The sequence below is a fragment of the Triticum urartu genome, chromosome 7 (genome assembly GCF_003073215.2).
Source record: "Triticum urartu cultivar G1812 chromosome 7, Tu2.1, whole genome shotgun sequence".
In the NCBI taxonomy this organism is placed as follows: Eukaryota; Viridiplantae; Streptophyta; class Magnoliopsida; order Poales; family Poaceae; genus Triticum; species Triticum urartu.
This window is the reverse complement of record NC_053028.1, coordinates 698,934,184-698,948,736: the sequence shown is the minus strand read 5'-3', so window position 1 is coordinate 698,948,736 and position 14,553 is coordinate 698,934,184. Positions and strand designations below refer to the sequence as shown.

Below are 14,553 nucleotides of genomic sequence, written 5' to 3'. Positions count from 1 at the left end.
GAGGAGGTGGATGCGGATATCACAGATAGTCTTCTGAAGGACATTGAAGTCATTCTCCAATCCCCTTTCGGAGGAGGACCGAGTAGGCTGTGGCAACATCTTAGTGTGAATAACATGGCACGGGAATTTTCTAGAGATTTTAGTGCAGTCATGATCAATTTGCATATATCAACAATAATACACCTCAGTGAGGTTTCATGTGTGGATGTGGAAATAGTTGCCTTGGTTGATGTCTGCCGGAAACCATCCAATTATATGATGTACCTCCTTGCTACACACCCTGTTATGTTGCAGGTCACTGCAACCAGTGCCAAATCAGTACTACAAGGCTTTCGTAAGAAGTTTATGATGATGATGACTGGCAGCATCAGCAAGCCTGTGGTTCTACAAAATCTCAAAGAGTTGATATCGAAGGAGGATTCCAGGTTGTGTTTGCCCGAACCATGCAAAGAAACACTGGAGGAGATGAGAGATATGTGGGTGAGGATCATCATATATGCCGCTGGCAGGTCGCGGCCAGAGACGCATGCGACACAGCTGGCCAGAGGACGGGAATTCCTTACCTTCATCTGGCTGCTCTTGGCACACAAAAATCTTGGGTCTTCCACGTCCTTTCCAATCGAACTTATTAGCCCACCTCCAAATTTTGGGCCTTACAGTGATGTACGAAGTTATGCCTTTGATTTTCGCCAAAATTGACAGCATATAGATGCCATCATCTGAGGTAAATTTTAAAATTCATCTGAGGAACCTTTTAAAATTCATCTGCCAACATATAAATGCATATACAAACCCTTTCTCATATACTCATCTATCAACATATAAATAGCATATTATCCAATTAATTTAGCTTTTACCATCAACCACATATATTTGCTTATCTAATGTTATTTGTTTTGTCTATTGTTTCTTTCCTTAGATCGGTTCCTCATGGCACATAGAGAGAGCTCGGGGGTGACATGTTCCGCATGACCCAACTTCATATATTATCCTATGTTCACACTTCCCTGCAATGTTTCTACTACTAAGCTTGATGATTTTGCATGATCTTCATTCATGCCTTAGTTAATCATGGCTACAGTTGTTAATACGGCTACTTACTTAAAGTACATGTTGGATAATTAGGAAATTCATGGTTAATTCCATAATGTAAATCATGATTAAAGCAACCTAGCGTGTGTATCCAGCATGCTAGATTATTTAAACAACATGAACAGCAACATCACACATGCATCAATCATAAGTTCATAACTAAAAATAGGTCGGGTCATGTCGTACCTAGTGGTAGTTTGCAAATGTGGTAGTCGTAGCTGCTGCAGAGGCGAAGCTGTTGGCAAAGACCGACCAAAGCAGACATTTACAGAGACGGTGGTGCGCAGCATCACCTGACTTGGATCTCAAGAAAAACTCATTGAAGAAGACATAGAGAGAAATGCTTGATTGATAATATGTCTTAAAATAGTTGTCGGATGTGAAACACGATTATAAGTATGATTAACAAGGAGATGAATTGTTGTCTCATTCACTCACTCGATCGCCTTGTTCGCTCGATATTGGTTGACCGTTCGATAGATGGCCAGTTGACCAGTCAACTTTTGAAAAAATAAGGAAAAAAATCTAGAATTCAAAAAATCTTCATGAAAATTGAAAGAACGTCAACAAACTTGAAACATGTTCATGAATTTTTAAAAAGGTTCATCAATTTTTAAAAATGATAATCAAATTAGAAAGAGTTCATCGATTTTAAAAAAGGAAGTTCATTAAACTTGAAAAAAATTGATCGAATTTGAAAAAAAAAGTTCACGGAATTTTAGAAGTTCATCTATTTTGAAAATATTTCATCAATTATGGGAAAATTTTCATTGATTTTGAAAAAAGTTCATTGACTATGAAAAACAATCATCGGATTTGGCAAAAAGTTCATAGGTTTTGACACAAAGTTCATCCGTTTTGGAAAAAAATTCATCAATTTTGAAAAAAGTTTATTGAAATTGAAAATGTTCGTCATATTTGAAAAAAAATCACCGGTTTTGAACAAAAGTTCATCGATTTTGAAAAAAGTTCATGAATTATATAATCAAACCATCGGCATGCGTGACAACTGGTGCGTCGTTTGGAGAGAACTAATAGTTTCCACGACTAACCATCAAGTCATTGTTTCTCTCGTCTCTCAGATCATCTAGTCGATCGAATCCAGTGGAAGAATATTTCAACCACTCTTTCATCATATGGCTTTCTCATCCTGAAATTTTACACACATAAGCCTCACATCCTTGTTTACTTGTACAACTTTTTAAATTTTTTTCGAAACCAAAGTTTTATAATTTTGAATTTTTACAAAAAACGGCCTCTATCCATAACGCCATTCTCGACCACATAGACTTAACCTTGGCCCCATTGATCGAGATCGTAAACTAATCTATCGTGGAACAGCTCATTAACGGTGCATGTGCCCCGGCCGGCCAGCCATAATATCTTATGACAAACACGAGGTTGCAACAGCTAGCTCATTAATGTGCATTGAACCAGTGTGATCTCTATCGGTGGGCTCTGACCCCTCTCCAAGTAAAAAACTGTGGTCTCATGTCAAGAAAAGAAATGCCATCTGGATGGATCCGTTGTTGTCATCTACTCTATCCGTTCCTAAATAGTTGTCTTTCTAGAGATTTCAACAAATGACTACATACGGAGTAAAATGAGTTAATCTATACTCTAAAATATGTCTATATACATCCGTATGTGATAGTTCATTTGAAATTTCTAAAAAGGCAAATATTTAGGAACGGAGGCAGTAGATACGACTTCTGGTGAGGCAGACGGGAGCGTACATAATTGGACAATTAGGCCATCGTTCTGCAAGACTTGGTCACTTGGATAAAAAGGACGAAAGAAACAACTAACATGCACATTAGTTAGTGTAATCGGAGTTAGGAGCAGGCAATTGGGTGTTAGGATGCCAAAGGAGAGCCTATTGGACCAAACATAATTTTGAGGGTGCTGTGGAAGATTGTGAGGACAACAAAATATGTATTGATGATTGTTAGTGTGTGTTCTTTATACAATACATATATATTCCACCTATCACAGCTAAGTTTATCTCTGTCAGACCTTTCCCCTCCAAATCACTGCTTTCCTCACCCTCTTTCTGCCGTAAGGTTTACTTTGTCTCTTCTTCTTAGCCCTAATCAGCAGGTATCGGTGCATGCAACGCCGGGGACGGATGTCTTGGATTTGATATTCTAATATGTGTCGCTCATACTGAATGATCATCCTTGCCGCTCATATCGGACTTCCATTTCGGCCTTGCTATCAACAGGTTCTTCATTATGGATCTCCACCATTGATACTGCTGAACCATGTCCAATGATAACCCTGATACATAGAGTATGTGCTTCAGTTTACATGCAAAACATCATATAGATGGCGAGAATTGTGAAAAATAGGTGGCAGGGAAATGAAAAAATAAATAAAGCTAGCACTGAAGACCATTATTTTCCACCTATAAAACATAGTACAATGTAACAATGCTAGGCAGTAAAAAAGACAATATCAGAAATATCGATTACCTTCTTGACCCCATCAAAGCGGCGAGACCACGGACACCTTGATGACAACCAATGTGAAGAATTCTCTCAACCCTGGAGAATATGAATCATCACTAATTACTTTCCGGTTACGTTAATTGTATCGAATGGGAGACAACATTTTGAAAATAAAATTGTGACACGAGCATCTCAAGTGATGCGCGTGCTAGCATTAGTTGAAACATGTGCAACGACACATGTTAGGTGTGCCAAGTTTGTGAACGTCGCAAGGACATACTCCTACAGTGCCGATTACCTGAAATTAGTCAAGCTCCACAAATGAACGATGCCGTTTCTTGTACCTATAATTACAAGTGGAAGTCTGGGATGGGAAACAATAGAGACAACTGGAAACATGAAACCTTTTAGTGTCTCAATACACATCTCTTTCCGCAGGTCCCATATCTGGTTGGAACAAACAAACAAGCATGTGTTATTTTTAATGTTATCTGCATAATACATTGCTGCCTGTTTTAGTGAAATAGCAGACCTTGGCAGTCATATCCTCAGAGCCAGTAATCAAATACTGCTGATTATCACGCGTGAAGAAATCTAGGCAGTTCACTTCGTCCAAATGCCCGGACAGAGTATACATAGACCTGGAAGAATCAAGGCTCCAAACCTGAACACCAAACAAACGAGTTTGCAATCAGTTGGTCTAGAAGAAAGCCAATTTTCGGTTAGCATAAGAGACAAGTCCGAACCTTTGCTGTGTGATCTCTTGAAGCACTAGCAAAACTGTTGGTGTTCCATGGGTTAAATGCAACCTGTTTTACAGTATGGGAGTGTTCCATAAACGTTCGTCTGCACTCCCAATCCTTGTCCCAGTCCCAAAGCTTTATTTGTGTATCAGATGATGACAGCACATAAGGCTGCGTAGGATGAATGGCCATCGATTCAAGAAATCTATCATGAGCACGGAAACTATTGACTTCCTGCACTTCTGTTTCATAGTTGTACACATGGATAAATCCTTCGTGATATGACCCAGCCAGAAACCATTGACGCCGTTCAATAAATTTAACAAGACAACCTACAGTGAGAATGGTCATCTTATCAGCATATCAGTGTTTTACGCAAGAAACATAGTTATGTTAATAAAACAACCAGAGATTTCATATCATGCCTGATGATCCTGTGACTTTATCCAAAGCAAGAAATTTCTGCCAGTAAATACAAATGAGCCCTTTGTTAGTCCAACAATGCAAACAAAAGCATGGTACATTTGTCTATAAAAATTTAGCTTTTTGTGATGACCCATCAAATGTATCCAGAAGTGGAATATCATCACTAGAAAAGAGATGTATAGTGTGACGGTTTTTCAGGTTGATCAGAAAAGCTTTTAGCATTTTATTATGGCTTACGTGGAACAACAACAAACTTATCTTTTCCTCACAGAAAAATATCAGCAATTACCAGTAACTTTGTATGTTGAGATGTTAATTCGACTGGTACTAACTGCTGAGGAACTACAGTAACCTGCCTGTGTGTCATAGTCCCATAAACCAACACGTCCGTCGTAATGACCAGTTATAATCCTGTGAAGAGAACAAATTTAACGCGTCATAATCACATTCAACGTACTCAGTTGAAAGAGGTTTAGCCATTCTAATGCCTATAGGTACTATACACGATACACACTCTATCACTCACCATGGCTCTGTCTGGTTTGCATCCAGGGAACACAATGCTGCATGGGTTTTCTCCACGAATGTCATCTGATCGAACAAACTCTGGTAAAATTATACAATCCAAAGGTTGAAAGGTCTATGAAGGGAAAGGAAAACAGACCTTAAGTAAAGGTGGAATTCCCTGTTAGATCGTGGATGCATGAAGAAAAAGAGAAACAAAAAGAAGCATCAGTGCATATCAACCCGCTTTCCAAGCAGCAGTATTTCATGCCACAAAGCAATTGGTCTCTCGAATGAACTCAGCTGAGATCTAAACTGGCCTTGCAAATTATATTAAACAAAATAGAATAGATCATATATTGTACCAGCCTAAAACTCACTGAATTTAGGTGGTTCTGTTGGCTATTCATTTGCTTACTTTTTCCGAAAATAGGAATACACTGGCCTCTGCTTTCTAACAATTTCTTATACGCTAACCATATTGCTCCGCCAACCCTGTCCAAAACTAGGACAGGCGAGGCAAGCAAACAGGCCACATTAGCAGGCGGTTCTATTCTTTCAAGTGAATTACATACTAATGTGGTCTGTACTACTTCACATTTATCCCCATCGGGCAACTGCTTACTAGAACCAACTTACCTCACATGCCATCTTTCCTTCGGGTGCATAAACAACTTTCAGTATCACATTATGCACCATATTCCCCGACTTTGTTGCTTTCTCAAAATATTGGTCACAATCATATTGGTTTCTGAAGGGCTTGAGGCGCTCATCACCTACACTGTTCTGAAGGACAAAATCGACGTCCCTTTCTTCTGGTAGGTTTTCCCTTTTATCCGTTGTCACAACGAGAATGTAGGCGGAGCCCGGGGGGACAATGCCATAGAGTGGTAGACTTAGAAAGAGCCTCCTTTTGTGCATGAGCATGCTCTTCTCCATAAGCTTAAACGGCACATATTCATCTGTGTTGTTTGTTAGGTACAGTGAGCAGGGGATCAACTTGTTGGGTTCGAAGGTGAACCAAAGCTCAGGCGGGTGGATGTCAAGAAGCTTGCTGGAGCCTGCAGGAATTACCTGCGGAGAGAGGACTTACCTGTTTAACATTTGCATAAATTTTCTGAAGAAAGAGTAGCTATTGTTTATGTTCGTTAGGTTGCATGCATGTAACTTAACTAATGGGATTGTACTGCAGATACTCATAGAAAGAGATATTTCACCAAGCGCACCAGTTTTGGATTGTCTAAAACATTGGTGTTCTAATTACAGTACCAGACTAAGCCTCCTTTATGCTTTCATGCATATTGAGTAAGCTCACCTCAGAGACTGTCCCTTCTGACCCTGTGTGTGCAGATATCCGTGGCACACTAGATGCCCCTCGATTCCTCGGATCATTCGTACCCAAAACTGCTACTGGTGCAAGTGATGTATGCTTTGGTACTTCAGATAAGTGTGAGGCTTGTAGCTGTCTGTCAAAAACAACATCCAAACTCACCTCATCAACCAAGTTTCCTGCCTCTTTATCGAACATGTCTGTAGTTATATCCCGAGCTGCAAGACCATCACTCACTTTAGTGCTCCGAACAATTAACCCGCCGGCATGCCATGGTGCCTTCTTATGTAATTGCAATGTTATGTCGATACTACACTTGGATCTCGGTGGCACGATGTCTCTGGTTGGATGTACGCGATATGGCAGGGGGGACGTTGTTTGGATATTGAAGGCTATACAACCATCTGTTTCGTTGGTTAACTGTAATGTGCATGCCATCTGCTTGTTCAGGTCAAAAGGAAAATGTAGTTCGAGTGGCTCAATTCCAAGCATATCATCCTCCAAGTAAGCGCTCATCTGACAGAAATGAGCAAAATACATTACCATGAATATGTTTAATCCATGCATACCATCTCCTAATTAAGAAGTATTTTGAGTCATGCAAGAATATGTTTAAAGTTTGACAAAAAGAAAAGGTCAGCAAACCGCACAAGGCGGGGAGCTCTCCACGTGCAGTGCAAGTTAAGGGATTATAAACATCTTTATTAGCAAGTTAATGTTAGCTTCTTAGAGAGAAAATAAAATAATGCTAGAAACTAATAGGCGGTTGATGATTCGCATAACTATGAAACTCAATTACCTCATCAATTGTAGACCCATTGTTGCTGCTGAATTGCTCATTTGTACCTTCCATGTTCGTGAAATCGCATAATATATCACTAATGAAAGGTCGTCTGTAGGGGTCATTTTCCTAGCAGCGCAGCCCTATTTCGATGCATTTAGTTACTTGTTGGTAACCTAATGGCATTTCATTCCCTGATTTTTTCCATCTGTGCCTCCATCTTCTGACTACCTGTCATTTTACAAACTTAACTTAGAACAATGGAACAAAATATTTGACTCAAAATCTAAACGGTGCATGCTTGCCTATTTATCCTATTTCATGGAACTAAAGCATATATCTCCAATTATGTCGCAAGTTATGGGATGCTGACACATACTCCCTCCGTCCGGAATTACTTGTCGCGGTAATGGATGTATCTAGACATATTTTAGTTCTAGATACATCCATTTTTACCCATTTATGCAACAAGTAATTCGGGACGGAGGGAGTACAAAACAAGGTTGGACAGGTCTCAGTCTCATTACACTAGTCTAAGCCATGGTGGTGGACCATGCTAGCAAGGGAGGGGTGTCTAAGGGAACATTCGCTATCACACTGGTGTCATAGTCTACGGGATAGGTGTCCAAAGGAGAGTAAAGAGGAATCGGTGCTACTACAAGAACATGGTACAAGAGGAGAGAGGGAAAAGTCCTCAATTGCCATGCGTCCTGCCACCTGCCGGAACCCACTCTTCTGCCAAAAGGAGCTCGCCTCGTCTCTTCTTCTAACACCTCGAAAGGAGCTATCCCATATGCTCAAGGCCAGCAATGGGCCGTGTCTACATGTTCTTTGAATCAGCCTTACCGTGTAGAGCCAAAGCATGCCATCCGCATGCGTGAGCCACCTGGATTGGAGCTGCACCTCCTTCGACCTACGCAAGATGAGGCCCATGTCGTGGATAGCCTCGCTGCCCTCTTCTCCGCGGCTCCGCATCACAGACACACGCTTTGTCAGGATGATGTGGAAGAGAGAGAGAGAGAGAGAGAGAGAGAGAAAATTATGACATTAAAATTGTGCATTCAATGAAACCTCTCACGCACCTATGCTCTTGGACCGTTTGATCTCACGCTTTGTTCGTTCTTGGTTGTCAGGTGCAACTCACCTTATCTCGTAAACTGGGTAAGATGTCCTAAGAGGTCGCTATTCAGCATAGATGCCTTAGTTGAGTAAGATTGACTGAGCCTCTCTCCCGTATGAAACCGATGTGCCTATTTCCAGATCCAGCTCAAGCATGAAAAATAGGCCGACAACCAACCCAATCCAAACATGTATCACGATGGACCTGCCCAAAGATTATTTTTCCTATTACTCACAAATTAATAAATCTTGGATCACTCATGGGCAAGCAATCTTTTTATTTGAATTGCGAGAGACTTGAACACAAGACTTCTTAGCTCCAATATCATATTGAATTGCATGCACTAGCCAATTCATCCAAAAGGCTGTACTAGTAGAGAATGGTGGGGAATAATATATTTCAACACTCCCCCTCACATCTATGCTCATAAGCCTTAGATGTGGGGTTAATGTAGGCTGCAACTATATTTATTAATAGTGTGTTGGTCATATCTTGAACTTTAGAGGCTCTGATACCATATTAAGTTTCATGCACCAACCAGTAAAACCAGAAGTTTGAACTGGTGAGAAGGTTGGGCAATCCACATATACTTCAACAATTTCTACCATTCTATAGTGTCAATTGACGGGTGTAGAAACGCGCCATCATGCTCTAGTAGTACTCGTTTTTTGGTTGGGACTATTGCAAGGAGACACACTGTAGATATTTTGCTAAGCCTGTACCTGACACATGTCAAAATAGAGACTCATAGCCCACATCGTGAAGGTAGACACCCCTATAAGTGCAATAAATGTGGCACGTGCAGTAGGAATCACTGGTGGGGTCGGCCATACAACTTCCTAGGAAAGGGCATGTCAATTGCTTGTTAGGTATCATTCTTAGGCAACCTCAACTTAGAGACTGCATATAGGAGCCTCACATATATATTTGAATAAATTAACCATCAACTGCATTCTCAATTGCAGTGTCCAGATGTAGTACAAAGTATTTCAATGTAGGAATTCTGCAGATGTATCCAATGCAAGTACACCAACATGGCACCCAACTTCATCGGGAGCGAGTACAATGCACCCATATCCACACAGGCTTAAAACATTGCGCCCGCTACCCGTAGACACACCCGGGTACAAAATTTTCCCCATACTCGTACCCGGGCTGGTAAAAAAATACCCACCGGTAAAATACCGGCCTCACCCATCTTCATGTGCCTACTCCTGCATAGGAGTCGCGTAGAGGTCGTTGTCAAAGTACACAACCTCCTTATACTCCGATAGGTCCTCTTGGTTGGACTCCATGTCCTAGCCTCCTGGGCGATGGGTGGCATGGAGGATTGCTAGGAGGAGAAGCTCCAACAGTGGTGAGGTCTGGAGGTGGGGAGGTGAGTCGGGAGGATATGCGATCATCGTGATACAGCGACAGGGAGGCCTATGCGAGGTATCCAATGATGATGTGTGTCGGGTGGCCGGTGACTGGGGAGGCGGCAAGGGCAAGTATATTGTTTTTGACTCTTGCGACAAGTCACGGCTAGTCAATGTGTCGCAAAAAAAATGTTGACTCAACTTAGTGTCTACTTGAGTCGCGAGTCGCGACTAGTCGCAACTGCAGGCTCGACTTTTTCCAAGTCGCTACCCCAGAGCGACTCGTGACTCGAAAAGCATGGGCAAGCGGCAAGCGGTGGGAGAGAGCCTCGCCTGCCTCAAAGGTTGCTGGCTAGAGAAATGAGGTGTGGGTGCCAAGGTGGGAGGGGCACAAAGGCGAGGCTGCAAGGGGCATATAGGTGGTAGCGAGGTGAGGGGTGGGCGTCGAGGCTAGAGGGGCGTTGTGGTGAGGCGTGAAAGTGAGGTGCAGTTGCCGAGGTGAGAGAGGTGCTGAGGCAAGATGAGGTATGTTCATTTGGAAGTTATTGAGTTATTAGGAAGCTTGGGTGGTATGATATGCAATACAACATATATTGTATGTAAAGTAAGTAAGAGTGATTAGAAAATCATAACAACATGCAAAGGAAAATTTAATTCTAGGATATTTGCAAAAAAGGGGCCATATGCATGGTCTGATGAAACACTTACATTATTGTTATCAGGGATACTCTTATGTCCCGTTACCAGTTCGATGATTATTACACCCAAACTGTATATGTCTGATTTCACAGACATCCTGCCACCATGTAGGTATTCCGGAGCACAATATCCGCTGTAGAAGATAACGATAGAATGAACCATTATGGCATTAAGGATGTAAGAGAAAAACTACTATGAAGAATAATTGGTTATTGTCATGCATGGCTTACAGTGATAAAAAACGGTTCGTACACATGGTTTGTGAGTTCTCATCAAGTCTTGATAGACCAAAGTCTGTCACCTTTGGGACCATATGATGATCTAGCAGTATATTGGCAGGCTTCAGATCCATATGAATAATATGGTTTTCCATGTGCAGATGAAACAAACCCTCACAAATGTCTTTGATGATCTGAAAACGTACATTCCACTCAAGTCCTCTTAATTCATCTGTAGGAAGAAAGAAACAGTAGCATGGGATCTTCAAACATCTGATTCTAATTTTGTTTTGTCCATTCTACTGTTTGTTGACCATGACTTGGAAAGTAGAAGTGCATGGAAAAAAGATAACAAGGAAACAGAAAACTACATCAAATGCTATACCGTACCGGTAATATAATTTTGTAGGTTCCCGTTGCTGACATACTCGAAACAGAGCAATCTTTCTCTTATTTCGGCATAAATATATTCTTTTTTACCTTCAATTTTTATAACTGCTTGCTCAGTATTAGCGCAGAAGCCAAGAAACCGGACTACATTTTTATGGTTAACCTTCAAAAGACTGTCAACCTCGCGATAAAATAGCTTCTCATCGATCGTGTAGTTGTTCATGATCCTCTTCACTGCAACATTTCTGTTTCGTAGGACACCCTGTTTACATCTGTTGTGAGCACGGTGCAATAAAATAAAGGAAAAAAGGGACTATGCATTCCAAAAGAACTCAGCTTTAATTATATAGCCAACGATCTGACTTGACAATGAGCTACCGGGATAGAGTAATATTTTTCAAGTTGCTATGATTATATCATGTGCATCTGTGATCTAGTAGAATAGAACATATTCCAAGCTTCACAAAAACTTCAAGAACTCCCAAACGTACATGGTAGAATGAAATGTGAATATGTAAAAAAAAATTGCATTTTGTACACTAGAACAAAGTGTGTACACTAAGTTGTTAGTTTCAGACTGTTCGTCCTTGTTTTCTAACAACACACATAACTCATTTTCTGGCCCAAAATTTGTATGTCCAAAATGTAGATCTGCAAATATTTTTAGATAAGCATAACATGGAGAATTAATTTTGTATAGAACATGCATACGCGTTTCTTGGACTTGGAACAATTTGCTGCATATGCACCCAGGGTCAGAAAATTTATACTCTGTTCTTTTGGTGATACATCGCTATCTTTGAGATACTTAGCATATTAGGTGCTATATATAGAATTACCTTTAGAAAAAAGAATTACCTACAGAAAGGAAAATTACCTTATAGACGGTTCCGAATCCACCCTGGCCAATTTCCCGCTCTTCTGAGAAATCATCTGTGATTTTCTTCAGAAGTGCAAATGATAGATTCGTTGGTTTCTCCTTTCCCTCAAGTATGTGCTCCAGCATGTCATACTCCATATACCTGTTGCACAATGTGTTACACAATACACTTGAACAGAAATCACAGTGAGGAAAACTACTTTAATTCCTAAAATAGCAGAGTTGGCGCAAGGACACAGGGTAGCAGCCAGCCACAGTGCATCACCAGATCAGGAAAAGACTGCACAAGCATCAGTAATTTTACACTACTCGGTAGCAACAGCTCTCAGAATACTGGGTAAATGGATTCCGTATTCCAGGAATCATGGGCTTTTTGGCGTTTTGAACAAGGGATGATCTGACGAACTTTAAGCGAAGAAACAGAGGCGGGAAAGGGATAAGAACTTCTCGGGAAATTTCAACATCATAGCCCCGTGAAATTGAGCCACTGCTTTCAGCGAATCACACCAGCAACTTTCCAGCAGATGCGAACAACCAGATAGCTTTCTGCCCCGAAAGATTAAAAGAACAAAATCAGAGGGGGGGGGGGGGGGGGGGGGTGGGGGGATCCCCTACCTTGTGTTGCCCCGCGCGGGCGCTCGCGGCGAAAGATGGGGGCGGCGTCCCGTCGACGGCGAGCAAGTGCAACGCCGTTGGCCGCGGTCCCGCGGAGTCCTCGGTGCTGGCTTGCGACGGATCCGTTTCCTGCTTCTGCTGTCCGTTGACTGGGATATGAACGAGGATTCTCAGCCTGGTCACGATGGGCAAGAACATAGCTAACTTACACACTTTCCTAGACTATGTTACTGTCTTCATAGTGGGTAGAAACATTTATGTAGTGCCATGCAACGATGTATTTATTAGGTTATAGACTCATTGTTTTTGGAGTGTGTGATGTTTCGATAACTTAGCTAGTTACTACAAGCACCTCTCTCTTCATTAAATATATGCCACATAAGCAAAGTTGTATTGGAGTGTGTAATGTTACTCTTAAACTCCTTCCCATTGTGACCAGCCTCAAGAACCTCTACCAGCGCTACCACTCCAGTGAAGTAGACAGTGGCGGGTGGGACCCGCCGCTGAATTTCTTGTCAAAGAGTTGACCAAGTTTTACCCTACCGGTCTATTTAAACTGCATTTATCTACCAAATCAGATCAATCCTTTTTTAGATGAAAATCTAATCAATCCGGACACGAATTTTTTGACATGATACCACGTGAGGATGTTATCCTGACCAATGATTACTGATATAGTGATTAACTAGATACTGCGACAATACACAAGGATATGCTAGCAAATACACAGCGTTAGAGCTAGTTTGGTTCGTATCCTCATGATGTCCTGCCTGGCCTGGAGTGCGCCTGAAAAAATCTTGAAGTCGTTTGGTTGCTGTCCTCATGATGCCTGGGCTGGCCTGGCCTCACATAGCATGGGGAGTGATTAGCCTCGTTGGAAAAGCCAGGGAAGCGTTTAGCTTGGTCCAAGAGAAAAGCCTGGCGGCTGCCTGGGTTGCTTAGGTGTTCCCTCCGGTCCTTTTTACTCTGTATATTAGCTTTGTCTGAAGTCAGCCTCATTCAACTTTGACCAAGTTTATATAAAAAATTATAAACATTCACATAACAACACTAATATCTTTAGATTCATCTTGGAATATATTTTCATATTATATTCATTAGATATTATAGATGCTAATAATTTTTAATATAAATTTGGTCAAACTTAGCAAAATTTGACTTTCGGCAAAACCGATGTGTAGAGTAAAAAGAACCGGAGGGAGTACCAATCTGTATGTCCGATGTGACCTTATAGAGTAATATTTTAATCATAATAACTCTTCCAGACCAGGCCAAGAACCAAACAACCTTTAGCCCAGGCTGCCTCACCAGGCAAAAGATTTCCAAACATCAATGCCACGCCAGCTGGCAGCGGTTGTGCCCAGGCATGGAGCCGGGGACACAAACCAAACTAGCCCTTAATACATTTAACGTGGGCCATCTACTGGTGTGTTTATGATCAGGGTGCAAAGATCTGATGGAACGGGATCTTCAGGTTTGAACACGATTTGGAGAGATCTTTAGAAGTGCGCTATTCCAACAAAAATGAATTTTTTTACATGGAAATGTTTGCATGGGATTCTTCCCTGTTATGATGTTCTAGTTAACCGCCACATAATAAATAACAGTACGTGTCCGGTCTGTAAGAGATATTGTGAAGACATAAAACATGTTATTTTTCAGTGTGAGAAAGCAAAAGGTATTTGGCAGAAAATTGGCCTGATAGAGGTGGTTACTAAAGCATGTCAGATAGATCGGTCAGGTAGTGCGGTGCTTGATTATCTGATGGCTGGAAAGTTCAGGGTCCCAGTTGATGCATCAGTAAAGTTTTTGAGAGAAACAATCATAACGGCCGCTTGGTATATTTGGTGGAGACGAAGACAGACAGTCCATGCAGAAACTGTGCAATCTTTATCACAAGCGGCCATGTCAATTCAAGTCTTGGTATCTAGTTTCTCGAAAGCACAA

General features: G+C 41.4%; 1 protein-coding gene across 6 annotated transcripts; it reads right to left on the bottom strand.

Annotated features, from left to right (window-relative positions):
* Window positions 1-3,237: 3,237 nt before the first annotated feature.
* Window positions 3,238-12,782, bottom strand: LOC125521309. 6 transcript variants are annotated; one of them, XM_048686363.1, is made up of 18 exons: window positions 12,607-12,780; window positions 11,989-12,133; window positions 11,112-11,373; window positions 10,734-10,953; window positions 10,513-10,636; window positions 8,173-8,650; window positions 7,345-7,557; window positions 6,531-7,061; window positions 5,855-6,289; window positions 5,376-5,396; window positions 5,238-5,302; window positions 5,068-5,122; window positions 4,711-4,747; window positions 4,289-4,617; window positions 4,075-4,206; window positions 3,841-3,989; window positions 3,567-3,638; window positions 3,238-3,372 (listed from the first exon to the last, which is right to left on the bottom strand). In XM_048686363.1, the coding sequence occupies exons 7-18, from the start codon at window positions 7,396-7,398 to the stop codon at window positions 3,267-3,269; spliced, it is 1,986 nt and encodes a 661-aa protein (XP_048542320.1). In that variant the 5' UTR covers window positions 7,399-7,557; window positions 8,173-8,650; window positions 10,513-10,636; window positions 10,734-10,953; window positions 11,112-11,373; window positions 11,989-12,133; window positions 12,607-12,780; the 3' UTR covers window positions 3,238-3,266. The 6 variants fall into 6 exon arrangements, with proteins under 6 accessions (XP_048542320.1, XP_048542324.1, XP_048542319.1 ...); XM_048686367.1 differs by lacking the exon at window positions 8,173-8,650 and having other exon boundaries at window positions 3,887-3,989; window positions 12,607-12,782; XM_048686362.1 differs by lacking the exon at window positions 8,173-8,650.
* Window positions 12,783-14,553: the final 1,771 nt, after the last annotated feature.

Excerpts from the sequence above, each read along its gene's own strand:
- LOC125521309 (XM_048686363.1), bottom strand. The coding sequence starts at position 7,398 with ATGGAAGGTACAAATGAGCAATTCAGCAGCAACAATGGGTCTACAATT. Across the intron at positions 7,062-7,344 it reads ATGGGTCTACAATTGATGAG|ATGAGCGCTTACTTGGAGGA; the intron begins GTAATTGAGTTT and ends CATTTCTGTCAG. Across the intron at positions 5,123-5,237 it reads GCAAACCAGACAGAGCCATG|GATTATAACTGGTCATTACG; the intron begins GTGAGTGATAGA and ends TTCTCTTCACAG.